We start from the raw sequence: 13,153 nt of genomic DNA, 5'->3' as shown, positions 1-13,153 counted from the left end.
TTCAACCAGCGCACCAGGATAAAATGATTTTCAATTGGTCTAAATACCCACTCAGCTTTTTGCTGGGTGAAAAACAGCCATGGACGAACAGTGAATTACAATAAAACCCCTTTGAATGTCAAACTAACATGAAGTTAAACTGGCTTGTCTGTGGATGTTCAAGACAGGATATAAAGGACCTGAGGGAGGATGTGCGTGTGCTTTGTGGTTGTGTGTGTGTGTTGAGCCAGACCCTGAACCAGGCAGGGCAAGGAAACAGATCACACACACACACACACACTAGAGGTCGACCGATTAATCGGAATGGCCGATTAATTAGGGCCGATTTCAAGTTTTCATAACAATCGGAAATCTGTATTTTTGGGTGCTGATTTGCCGATTTTTTTAATAAAAAAACATATTTTATTTTTACACCTTTATTTAATCTTTATTTAACTTGGCAAGTCAGTTAAGAGCACATTCTTATTTTCAATAATGGCCTAGAAACGGTGGGTTAACTGCCTCGTTCAGGGGCAGAACGACAGATTTTCACCTTGTCGGGTCGGGGGATCCAATCTTGCAACCTTACAGTTAACTAGTCCAACGCAATAATGACCTGCCTCTCTCTCGTTGCACTCCACAAGGAGACTGCCTGTTACGCAAATGCAGTAAGCCAAGGGAAGTTGCTAGCTAGCATTAAACTTATCTTATTAAAAAACAATCAATCATAATCACTAGTTAACTACACATGGCTGATGATATTACTAGATATTATCTAGTGTGTCCTGTGTTGCATATAATCTGACTGAGCATACAAGCATACAAGTATCTAAGTATCTGACTGAGCGGTGGTAGGCAGAAGCAGGCGCGTAAACATTGATTCAAACAGCACTCTCGTGCGTTTTGCCAGCAGCTCTTCGTTGTGCGTCAAGCATTGCGCTGTTTATGACTTCAAGCCTATCAACTCCCGAGATGAGGCTGGTGTAACCGAAATGAAATGGCTGGCTAGCGCACGCTACTCGCTCTGAGCCTTGGGGTGGTTGGTTCCCTTGCTCTGCATGGGTAACGCTGCTTCGATGTGGTAGCTGTTGTCGTTGTGTTGCTGGTTCGAGCCCAGGGAGGAGCGAGGAGAGGGACAGAAGCTATACTGTTACACTGGCAATACTAAAATGATTATAAGAACATCCAATAGTCAACGGTTAATTAAATACAAATGGTATAGAGGGAAAACGCTCCCCAGCAGGTATATCTCACTGGTCACCCCCAAAGCCAATTCCTCCTTTGGTCATCTTTCCTTCCAGTTCTCTGCAGCCCATGACTGGAACGAATTGCAAAAATCTCCCTCACTAGCTTTAAGCACCAGCTGTCAGAGCAGCTTACAGATCACTGCACCAGTACATAGCCCATCTGTAAACAGCCCATCTATCTACCTACCTCATCCCCATACTGGTATTTATTTATCTTGCTCCTTTGCACCCCAGTATCTCTACCTGCACATTCATCTTCTGCCGATCTACCATTCCAGTGTTTAATTGCTATATTGTAATTACTTCGCCACCATGGCCTATTTATTTCCTTAACTTACCTCATTTGCACTCACTGTATATAGATTTTTTGTTTTCTTTTGTTCTACTGTATTATTGACTGTGTGTTTAGTTTATTCCATGTGTAACTCTGTGTTGTTGTATGTGTCGATTTGCTACGCTTTATCTTGGCCAGGTCGCAGTTGCAAATGAGAACTTGTTCTCAACTAGCCTACCTGGTTAAATAAAGGTGAAATTAAAATGTAATTTTAAAAACAATGTGTCCTATAAATTCCTATAATAACTACAACCTAAAATCTACCTGGGAATATTGAAGACTCATGTTAAAAGGAACCACCAGCTTTCATATGTTTTCATGTTCTGAGCAAGGAACTGAAACGTTAGCTTTCTTACATAGCACATATTGCACTTTTACTTTCTTCTCCAACACTTTGTTTTTGTATTATTTAAACCAAATTGAACATGTTTCATTATTTACTTGAGGCTAAATTGATTTTATAGATGTATTATATTAAGTTAAAATAAGTGTTCATTCAGTATTGTTGTAATTGTCATTATCACAAATACATTTAAAAAATTAAAAAATTGGCCAATTAATTGGTATCGGCTTTTTTGGTCCACCAATAATCGGTATCGGTATTGAAAAATCATATTCGGTCGACACACACACACACTGACAGGTAAGATGATGGCTTACAGCAGCCAAGGTCAAACCATCATCTGCCCAGCCGCATCGAGCTGATTCATGTGGTGTGTGTGTGTGCATGCAAGTGACGTGAACGGAAAACTAACACAGTATATTGTGTGTTGTGTGAATTGATCTAACGGAATGGAAATGTAACACCTCACTAGCAGCTCAGGTAGTATCAAGTCAAACACTGGCAGCCCAGTGTTTTTATTCATACTGTACGTGCGACAGGGAGAGGGAAGAGTTTTAAATCAGCAGGGTAAAATAATAGTTGTGATGCTTAGAGAGAGAGAGAGACATCATTATCACTCACATGAAAGAGTGATGAGAGCTGGGCAAGCAGAACAGCCTAGAGTACAATCATACCACGATGATGGATCATACTTTCTGCTTTTCCGAGCCAGAGCAGCATTCAAACATCACCCTTCAACAACACAGACAAAACAGGAGCCAAGGACATGGAGAGCCAGGGAAACATTAAAGCCATCTGGCCTGATACATTGTACTTTACCAACACAAAACACAACCCAGAAAGAGAGAGTTTGTGCGTCGCAAATGGTATCCTAGGGGACCCATAGGGTTCTGGTCAAAAGTAGTGCACTACATAGGGAATAGGGTGTAATTTAATTGGGACACAGACAGAGACAGTGTTCTATACGCTTTGATTACAACCAACTGTGGTGATAGTGATCTCTATCTCTTTCATGTAGATGAACACCTAAATTAATTGTGGCCAGGCACCAGCTCAGTGGTGGGGTTCTGTACTCAACGGAAGCCTTTGTGTGTCTTGTGATAGCAGCAGCAACATGCTCCATGCCCAGATATGATCATCCATATTCATTTGGGGAGCCGAATGGGGAGACGGGGACATACTGTAGGTAAATGCATAGAGATAGTGGAAGAGGTAGACACGACACAGAGATCCAGTGAGGTTTTACTATTTTACCATCCTCTGTCGTCTGTTTCTCTGCCCTAGAGAGACCACAACAACATTACGGAAGTGTCTGGGGAGGAGGAAGAATGGACAAACAGAAGGAGTGAAAGAGACAAAAGAGAGGGAGCGAAATAGACAAATGGGAGGAGAGCAGATAAAAAAAAGACAGATGGAAAGACGGATATGGAGAGCAGTGGGTAAAGAGAGAAAATAACAAAGAGAGAGAGAGACAGAGAGAACCACCCGACAGACAGATCAACAGACAGAGAGAGAAAGAGAAAAGAGAAACAGGCAGAAAGAAAGAAAGAGAGAGAGAGAGAGAGAGTAGGAGAGAGAGAGAGAGCGAGAGAGAGAGAGAGAGTAGGAGAGAGAGAGAGAGAGACAGAGAGAGAGAGTGAGAGAGAGAGAGATTGAGATAAGAAGATATGGGGGAGAGTAACCTCCAATCTCTGCAAACAGCCCACTCCCTGCCCACTCCTGACACTGACATGTTTTCTGCCTGCCAAGAGGAGAGAGCCTTCTCGAACAAAACCAGGACCATCACTGCATAGAAAGGCCTGGTTCAACCTTCGTACGACCAACCACAACAACCCATTTTATTAGGCATTCATAATGTATTAACACCTCTAACACAAGCATCACCGCACATAAAAGCCTGGTTCATCCACAACGCAACCACAACAATGACAATTCATTATAAAGCATTAATAATGCATGAATAACATACCTCTTATTGTCCCTTTTAATAACTGAGAACAAGAGGTTGTCAGACGGTGACTGGTGTGATGTGTGGGTGACAGAGTCTCAATGGCTGCTGCGACCCAAATGGTACCATATTCCCTTTATAGTGCAAATAGCGCTCTAGTCAACAGTATTGCACTTTAAAGGGAATAAGGTGCCATTTTGAGACACAAGCAGAGCCCATGATCAATACAGCAAGACTGAGATGGCACAGCCATTGGACACTATATAACTCAACACCCCTGGAAATCAATTTCTTAGGGAATCTGTTCTTTTTTTGCCCCTTTTAAAAATGAGCATGTGCACCAAAAACTCAAAACGCATCAATAGTTCCTTTCACACATCAATCCCAATGATTGTCGTCTGTGAATATAGCATTCGTTCCTGACAACGCTGGTGACAGCCTGTCATTTCTTCCAACCCCCCCCCCCCCCCCTTCCCCCCCCCCCCCACACACCTCCGCTGTCGCAGTGTTGATGAGCACGAACTGGGAATTCATGCCCCATTAACCTCTTACTGGGTTCACAGATTGGTATCAAGGAAACCACGGTGACCATACAGTAGATAGACTTCTGGAATAGGAAGGCTACTTCATTACAATGTACCTAAAGTAGGATTTATATCAGTATGGTTTAAATATAGGGTCCAGTTCAATAAGTAGGCCCTATAGGCCTGAAATGAATACATGAAGTCACTCAGAGGGGAAGCAGAACAATGAATAGGCTAATATCACCCCTTTTTTAAAACCCTGGCTTTTAAATATATCTATTTCACAGCACTGTCCTTTAAATATATCTATTTCACAGCACTGTCCTTTAAATATATCTATTTCACAGCACTGTCCTTTAAATATATCTATTTCACAGCACTGTCCTTTAAATATATCTATTTCACAGCACTGTCCTTTAAATATATATATTTCACAGCACTGTCCTTTAAATATATCTATTTCACAGCACTGTCCTTTAAATATATCTATTTCACAGCACTGTCCTTTAAATATATATATTTCACAGCACTGTCCTTTAAATATGTCTATTTCACAGCACTGTCCTTTAAATATATCTATTTCACAGCACTGTCCTTTAAATATATCTATTTCACAGCACTGTCCTTTAAATATATCTATTTCACAGCACTGTCCTTTAAATATATCTATTTCACAGCACTGTCCTTTAAATATATCTATTTCACAGCACTGTCCTTTAAATATGTCTATTTCACAGCACTGTCCTTTAAATATATCTATTTCACAGCACTGTCCTTTAAATATGTCTATTTCACAGCACTGTCCTTTAAATATATATATTTCACAGCACTGTCCTTTAAATATATCTATTTCACAGCACTGTCCTTTAAATATATCTATTTCACAGCACTGTCCTTTAAATATATCTATTTCACAGCACTGCCCTTTAAATATGTCTATTTCACAGCACTGTCCTTTAAATATATCTATTTCACAGCACTGTCCTTTAAATATATCTATTTCACAGCACTGTCCTTTAAATATATCTATTTCACAGCACTGTCCTTTAAATATGTCTATTTCACAGCACTGTCCTTTAAATATATCTATTTCACAGCACTGTCCTTTAAATATGTCTATTTCACAGCACTGTCCTTTAAATATATATATTTCACAGCACTGTCCTTTAAATATATCTATTTCACAGCACTGTCCTTTAAATATATATATTTCACAGCACTGTCCTTTAAATATATCTATTTCACAGCACTGTCCTTTAAATATGTCTATTTCACAGCACTGTCCTTTAAATATATCTATTTCACAGCACTGTCCTTTAAATATGTCTATTTCACAGCACTGTCCTTTAAATATGTCTATTTCACAGCACTGTCCTTTAAATATATATATTTCACAGCACTGTCCTTTAAATATGTCTATTTCACAGCACTGTCCTTTAAATATATCTATTTCACAGCACTGTCCTTTAAATGTCTATTTCACAGCACTGTCCTTTAAATATATCTATTTCACAGCACAGTCCTTTAAATATATCTATTTCACAGCACTGTCCTTTAAATATATCTATTTCACAGCACTGTCCTTTAAATATATCTATTTCACAGCACAGTCCTTTAAATATATCTATTTCACAGCACTGTCCTTTAAATATATCTATTTCACAGCACTGTCCTTTAAATATGTCTATTTCACAGCACTGCCCTTTAAATATATCTATTTCACAGCACTGTCCTTTAAATATATATATTTCACAGCACTGTCCTTTAAATATGTCTATTTCACAGCACTGTCCTTTAAATATGTCTATTTCACAGCACTGTCCTTTAAATATATATATTTCACAGCACTGTCCTTTAAATATATCTATTTCACAGCACTGCCCTTTAAATATATATATTTCACAGCACTGTCCTTTAAATATATCTATTTCACAGCACTGCCCTTTAAATATATATATTTCACAGCACTGTCCTTTAAATATATCTATTTCACAGCACTGCCCTTTAAATATATATATTTCACAGCACTGTCCTTTAAATATATCTATTTCACAGCACTGCCCTTTAAATATATATATTTCACAGCACTGTCCTTTAAATATATCTATTTCACAGCACTGCCCTTTAAATATATATATTTCACAGCACTGTCCTTTAAATATATATATTTCACAGCACTGTCCTTTAAATATATCTATTTCACAGCACTGTCCTTTAAATATATCTATTTCACAGCACTGTCCTTTAAATATATCTATTTCACAGCACTGTCCTTTAAATATATCTATTTCACAGCACTGTCCTTTAAATATATCTATTTCACAGCACTGTCCTTTAAATATATATATTTCACAGCACTGTCCTTTAAATATATCTATTTCACAGCACTGTCCTTTAAATATATCTATTTCACAGCACTGCCCTTTAAATATATCTATTTCACAGCACTGTCCTTTAAATATATCTATTTCACAGCACTGTCCTTTAAATATATCTATTTCACAGCACTGTCCTTTAAATATATCTATTTCACAGCACTGCCCTTTAAATATATCTATTTCACAGCACTGTCCTTTAAATATATCTATTTCACAGCACTGTCCTTTAAATATATCTATTTCACAGCACTGTCCTTTAAATATATCTATTTCACAGCACTGTCCTTTAAATATATCTATTTCACAGCACTGTCCTTTAAATATATCTATTTCACAGCACTGTCCTTTAAATATGTCTATTTCACAGCACTGTCCTTTAAATATGTCTATTTCACAGTAGTGTCATGTTAATGTACATTAAGTAATACATTAATAGGACATACATGCATGTACTATGTACAGTATGTAGCTATAGTGATGCCCTCTCAGTCCAGTTGTTGGGCTGCGTTGCCACAGGGGGTGAAAAGGTCAACATGCTGATTTTGTAAGAAATAAGACCCGGAAAGTAGCAGTGTTTTTTTTCTGTGTGTTTTTATATAATAAATGGGATAGAGTGACGTTTCTTGTATTTTCAACTGAAAGTAAATAGAGCTGCAGTAATGGGATAGCACAAACAGGCTAAAAGCAGCATTTTTCAATCCAGTCTAGTATTCACCAACCATGTTAAATTGATAAGGTGTTATGCATGATTGTCATTGTAAATAAACACAAAAATATTTTGTTGGAGTGGAGGAATAAAATATACATGGCTAGTTGCCCCTGTCTAACACCAGCTAGGCTAACATGTCAGAGGTTTAGCTCCCTCTTTCCCTCCCTTTCCCCATCCCTCTCCCTCCCCCCCCCCCCCCCCCCCCTCTCGCTATCTCTCTCTCTGATCCCACTGTGCCTGTCTAATTCACCAGGGAGTTCCAATATTGACTAGGGCAACTCCCTCCAGCGATCATCATCCCTAAATGATTGCCTGTGTTGGCCTGGCCGCGGCTAGTAGATGAAGCCTAATGGATGAAGACAGCAGAGGGGAGCGGATGAAGAAGCAATTACAAGCTGGGGTGGCGTTGTGGGGCCACGCCTCCCTGTGCCCCGGGGCGGTGTTCATTAAGGAGGAAGGGGGGGGGGGTGTAATATAATGAAGGAATGGGACCACAGGCCCCGTTCCCCCTGCCAAACAACCTGCTAATCCCACGGGGGTAGGGGGTGTTGGGTAGGGTGGGTACGTCCAACAATAAGGCCTCCTGACACACGCCGCCAGGCAGGGCCCGCCACCCACCCCTCGGCCCAGTGACATCCCCCCAGAGGGGGGCAGGCGACAGCAGCCAGGGGAGAAGGACAGCCCCAGGCCTGACACAGACCCCCACTACATAGCAGGCCTCAAACTCCTCCACTCTACTACATGCATTGCACAAGGGCCAGGGCCATTCAAGGGCAGCACTTCACTACCCAACCACTCCATTCTGTTATTCTATCATTCGCTTGAGGGTGTTTATATGTTGAGGATTAATTATGTGTTTCCATAGGCTGCTGTGGGTAAACATTGAGATTACAAAAGTAAACACCAGGCCGTGGTTATATGCTAAATATAAAGTATTTTGTTTGAATGCTCGCTGGAAAATTATATTCAATACACACACTCACACGATCTAACGCAGCTCATTAAATTATGATGAGCAATGACATGCTTGATTGGCTGCAATATCAGTCTTAACAAGGAGAGAAAGGCCCCTTCTCTTCCTGTTAATCATCATTTAAGACCATGTGCAGCAAATACAATCTCCTGAAACAGAGGCAATGTTCTCTCTCCAAGGCTGTGAAGCTACATTGTTAGCTGTTGTGTGTTGGTGGATAATCCACTGAAAATTCCAGGATTCCAGTGTTCAAAAGGAACCAGATGCAGTGGATTTTTCCAAATGTGGGAATTCCAGTGAAAATATTCTCCACATTCAGTTCTACTATTCCATTCGTCTACCATCCTTTCTCAATGTACACATTTTTATTCAAATTCCCACCTCATGTTTAACTGAAATACATTCCAACCCTCTTTGCTATGAAAATCTCTCCTCTTGGCAGAATGCAACGCCACCGTAGACTCAATGTCCATTAGGAATCCAATTTTACAGCACCCCTGCTTATGGTTACAAACCTGTAGTCACTTAAATGGTGCACTAATAGGAGTCTTAATGCTGCACTGTCTTCCTCTGCTGGACTCCATTCATATTTCATCAATGGTAGCTAGATAGAGGGCGCTCCTCCTCCTTGGCTCTCCTCCCATGCATAAGGCAAATCAACATCAAAGCCCAATACCTCCCAATTAAAAGCTGGAATTCTAAATTTCACTCTGTGGCGAGAGATCAAATGGTTCGCACCAAGGATCCAAGAACCTCAACCCATTTTGGGAAGCCAGCCCTGGTTTAAAGGGGGTTAAAATGTTCACTGACAGGACCTCAAGGATATCACATTTGCAGTGCATACTATATCAATCATATTCAAATACAGCCGGCTACTATATCAATGCCACTGGAACATCAAAGACCTAATGGACATCCATACATCTTGAGACTAAAGACCCCGGGGGTGAAACGGTTAAAACCAGGGTTTTGAAGACAGCTGTTTCACTGAAACATGAATATTCTCAAATAACATTCTGTGTTGAGCCTCAGTGAGTGATCGTGATCAACGATGATCACAGAGGGTAATTAGCTGGTTGGGCGTCATATAGCTGTAGAATAGCAATGTGTTCCGCGCGCCGGGATCCTTTTGAATCAAACGAATGAATGTCTGCATTCTATTTGGGATTTTTTTTGCTCATTCAAAACCAATGACCCAAAACCATGGTGACAAGGACTTTAAAGACGCAGGAAAACATACTGAAAGGCCTAAATGTATGTTTACCTCAACTACCTGTTTCAGTAAAAGGTAAACACAGTAAAAACCTATTCAATGGAAGGAGCACCCTGTGTACCGATAGGCAGGAGGAATTTATAAACAAGGGAGCGAGTCTTGATGATGAAAACACATGGTCTTCTCTGAACTCCGCAGATTTCTCCACTTAACCTACATAGCAGCCCAAAGCATCCAAACAAACAACCAACGATCAACTACAGTACTTCTACATAGGGCTATGTCTTCATCCATCAAACCTCTCTCTACATCATTAACATATATCCAAATGGCATTTGCTGTATGCTGCTTTTGCACTCTTTGTCCATTTTCAAACAATGTGTGCATAAGCTTAACCTGAGTTACAAAACATTGACAAATCACTACATTTACTCAACGTTGTGTTGTTGCTTCTTTGTCCACTTAAAGACAACAGCGGGCTTATGACCAGAGTTGCACAAGAAGGAAACAGTCTTTCTTCTCCAGAATCACCACCGTCATAGGGAGGAAGTCCCCTACTACCCAACCACAGGCTCTAAATCTGAGCTAATTAAAAGAGTCTTATTGAAAATAGGATCAAGACTGCTTAATCCACTTAAAGCCTCACTTGCAATTTAAGACAATGAAGGCATTTAAGCACTGAGAATACATTGAATGTTATACAACCCTCCTCCCACCTGTCTCCATGGACTGAACTTAGAAAGAGGTTGACATTGTGAAATGAGGCAATGCATCCAACCGCAAGCGCCGGGTTCTAACTTGAGTCTTTAAATTATACAGTACCAAAGGCTTCTTAGCTCAGTTGTGACAGGGAGGGAAGAAAAACATGCACGCACCCGGGGAAAAAAAGAGCAGGGCCAGTTAGTGACCAAAAACCAATTGTAACAGATACAGGGGCAGAGGCCAGTTTCTGGTTCAGTGAATGACTGTGTTCCAATGATTTCAGGTCAAGACAAGGTAGGCCTTCAGGCACCTAGAGGTGTGACTGATAGGCCCACATAACACAATATGGCAATATTTCTGCAATGGTGAGATTTCAAGCAGTTAGGGGATGAATAAAGCATCCCAAACATGCACTCCTTCAACCAATAAATATGCTTTGCAACACTGTTTTTGGTCAATAAGGGAACGCATCTCAATAGGATGTTTTGACAGAATGTGGGCGCACAGTGAATATCCTGCACTTCGATTTGATATTATAGCACTATTTTTTTAATCCCATGGCATATATTTCACTCGCATTGTGTTTGCTTCACTTCAACGTTTTATCTGTGGTGATGACACCCATGCTGCTCAGAACAATGCACACTAGGAGGTCAGCTTCACTCCCTATTTTCACTGAGAGAGACTAGATAAACAAGGTTGAAGGTTCAGTGGAATTTCCGAATGCCAAAAACACAAACAATGTTCCATTCGAACGTTTTTTTTTTTGTTTTTTTTAAATGTATCGACACTTTATTTTATTTTCAATGAGGAGTAAACACAATACACGCATATAAAGTGTTAAATAAATGCTTTGCACAGAGTATCGTATTTTGTTTGCTTCCATTCATTTATCAGACACAATGTAACAACAACCAACAAAGCGATTAAGCGGGCACAGAGTGCAAAGAGATGCACTGATCACGGAGGTTCCATTGCCCCGAGTCATGCGTGGTGCGTTCATTTTTATAGCTGTAAAACCATAATGTATTCATAGCCTATAGCCTACAAATGCATGGAAAGAGCAAAGACTCGTGAAATGCGTGGAAGTGGTGGTGCCAATGAAATAAGCACGCGTTAGTAACCGTTAGTAAACTACAAGATAAAAGACAAGTGGTCGTTGTTATGTCGATAGTGTGCAACAAAATGAAACAGCAGCATATTCCCTATTAGATTGAAACTAATTACATTTTTTTGGTGTAAACGAGAGCGCCGCATTTTAAAAACATATAACCAATAAACTAAAACATATAACCAATAAACTTACCGACGCCGTATTTCTCGTGTTCTGTAGGTATCCACATATTTACGATTGGTACATTAAAGTAATTTGTGAGAACAGCAGCTCAATGCAGATATTTCGTGCTGTATAACGCATTCTAGGCTATTGAATTCCTTTCCTCCGCTCTGAAGTCATTGTTCAGATTGCAGGAGAGAGAGAGCGGCTACTGTATCTTCATATTGGATTGAGAGGAGAAGGAGCTTTGCATTGTGGGGTTTGTAGTAAAACCGAATGACGTAAACAAACTGAGAGAAAAAAAAGGACTCAGAGTCCCACAAAGCCATGATGAATACATGGATGAAAAGAGTACCACAGTATGAGTCATAATACCCATAAAACCTAGCAGTCAAACAGGGAAATGTTTCCAATTGTTTTTCCACCATTCATTTTTCCCATAGTGGATTTTAGGGTGCGCTCGTAAATTCCCTCTGGAGCACTCTCGTCAGAGTGTGCCAGAGCGCAGAATAACAAAAAAGCATAATTCAATTGTAGCCAGCAGCACAGTTACAGTCACCAACGCTCTAGATAACATGAAAACAGCCTAACCAGCTCTTCTAGGGCGGAAAAATGGTCAGAGTGAGGTGTTCTGCCATTTATGTCTGGAAGTAGCTAGCAAGCTAGCCAACTTTAGCCAGTTAGCTTGGGTGCTTGAATGCCATTGTGAGGTCAGAACAATAGGATCAGCGAAACACTCTGAATTTACGAACGCCCAGAGCACACTGAACGCTCTCTGGCACTCCAGAGTGAACTTACGAATGCACCCTTAGAAAAATGTAAAATAAGGGCTGTGTTTCCTGTAGGCTTACCCTGGTGTGATGTTTTGATGACCGTGCAAATCTCGCTTGGACAAGGTGACTTTTATCAATATATTCACCTGTATTTACCACCCAAAAATGAAATGCTAATTAGCTGCTAATGTGGCTATCATAAAGAACTACAAATGCCATGATGTTCTGGATGAAACTTCCGAATTGAGGCAAAGGTAAGAATCTCTTCATTAACTATCTAACGTTAGCTAAATGTAGTAAACAATAAATTGGCAACATTTTTTTATTGGACAATTCTGTGAATGTTTTAAATTGACACAGTGCCTGTTTGTAAAGGTGTTAGCTAGAAATGACATGCAGGAGCTTGCAGGGATTTGTAGTTTTGCATGATGTCTACTGTGATGCTAATTAGCATTTAGAATCTGAGAGTAAATAGTGACAAACATATTGATTAAAGTCACCTTGTCCGAGTGAGATTTACATATTTATCAAAACTTCATGCCAGGGTAAGCCTACACGAAACACAGCCCTTAGTTGAAGTGTTTCTAAAATCCCCTAGGGGGGAAATTAATGGTGGATAAATGATTGGAACCATTTCCCTGTTTGACCGCTAGGTTTTATGGGTATTATGACACCTCCACTGTGAGGCTCTATGAATACATACATGAACGCTTTGCTATTCTTGAGTTGTGGAATACTGCCTTGTCATTGGATC

The 13,153-nt window shown here is 40.1% G+C and overlaps 1 protein-coding gene across 15 annotated transcripts in view; it reads right to left on the bottom strand.

Moving 5' to 3' along the window:
• Window positions 1–11,882, bottom strand: part of LOC110500216 (dedicator of cytokinesis protein 4) — a 147,546-nt gene extending 135,664 nt beyond the window's left edge. For 8 of the 15 annotated variants that reach the window (XM_036957600.2, XM_036957603.2, XM_036957602.2 and 5 more), the window contains exon 1: window positions 11,657–11,880. In XM_036957600.2, coding sequence (XP_036813495.2) covers window positions 11,657–11,693 — 37 coding nt within the window. In that variant the 5' untranslated portion in view covers window positions 11,694–11,880. Of the gene's footprint in view, window positions 1–11,656 lie in introns of all 15 variants that reach the window. The other 7 variants (XM_036957601.2, XM_090214193.1, XM_036957604.2 and 4 more) reach the window with 1 other exon arrangement.
• Window positions 11,883–13,153: the final 1,271 nt, after the last annotated feature.

Source organism: Oncorhynchus mykiss, chromosome 21 (genome assembly GCF_057628025.1).
Source record: "Oncorhynchus mykiss isolate SJ-2025 chromosome 21, ASM5762802v1, whole genome shotgun sequence".
NCBI lineage: Eukaryota > Metazoa > Chordata > Actinopteri > Salmoniformes > Salmonidae > Oncorhynchus > Oncorhynchus mykiss.
Note: the sequence above shows the minus strand (reverse complement) of the source record. Positions and strands in the feature narration are given on the sequence as shown.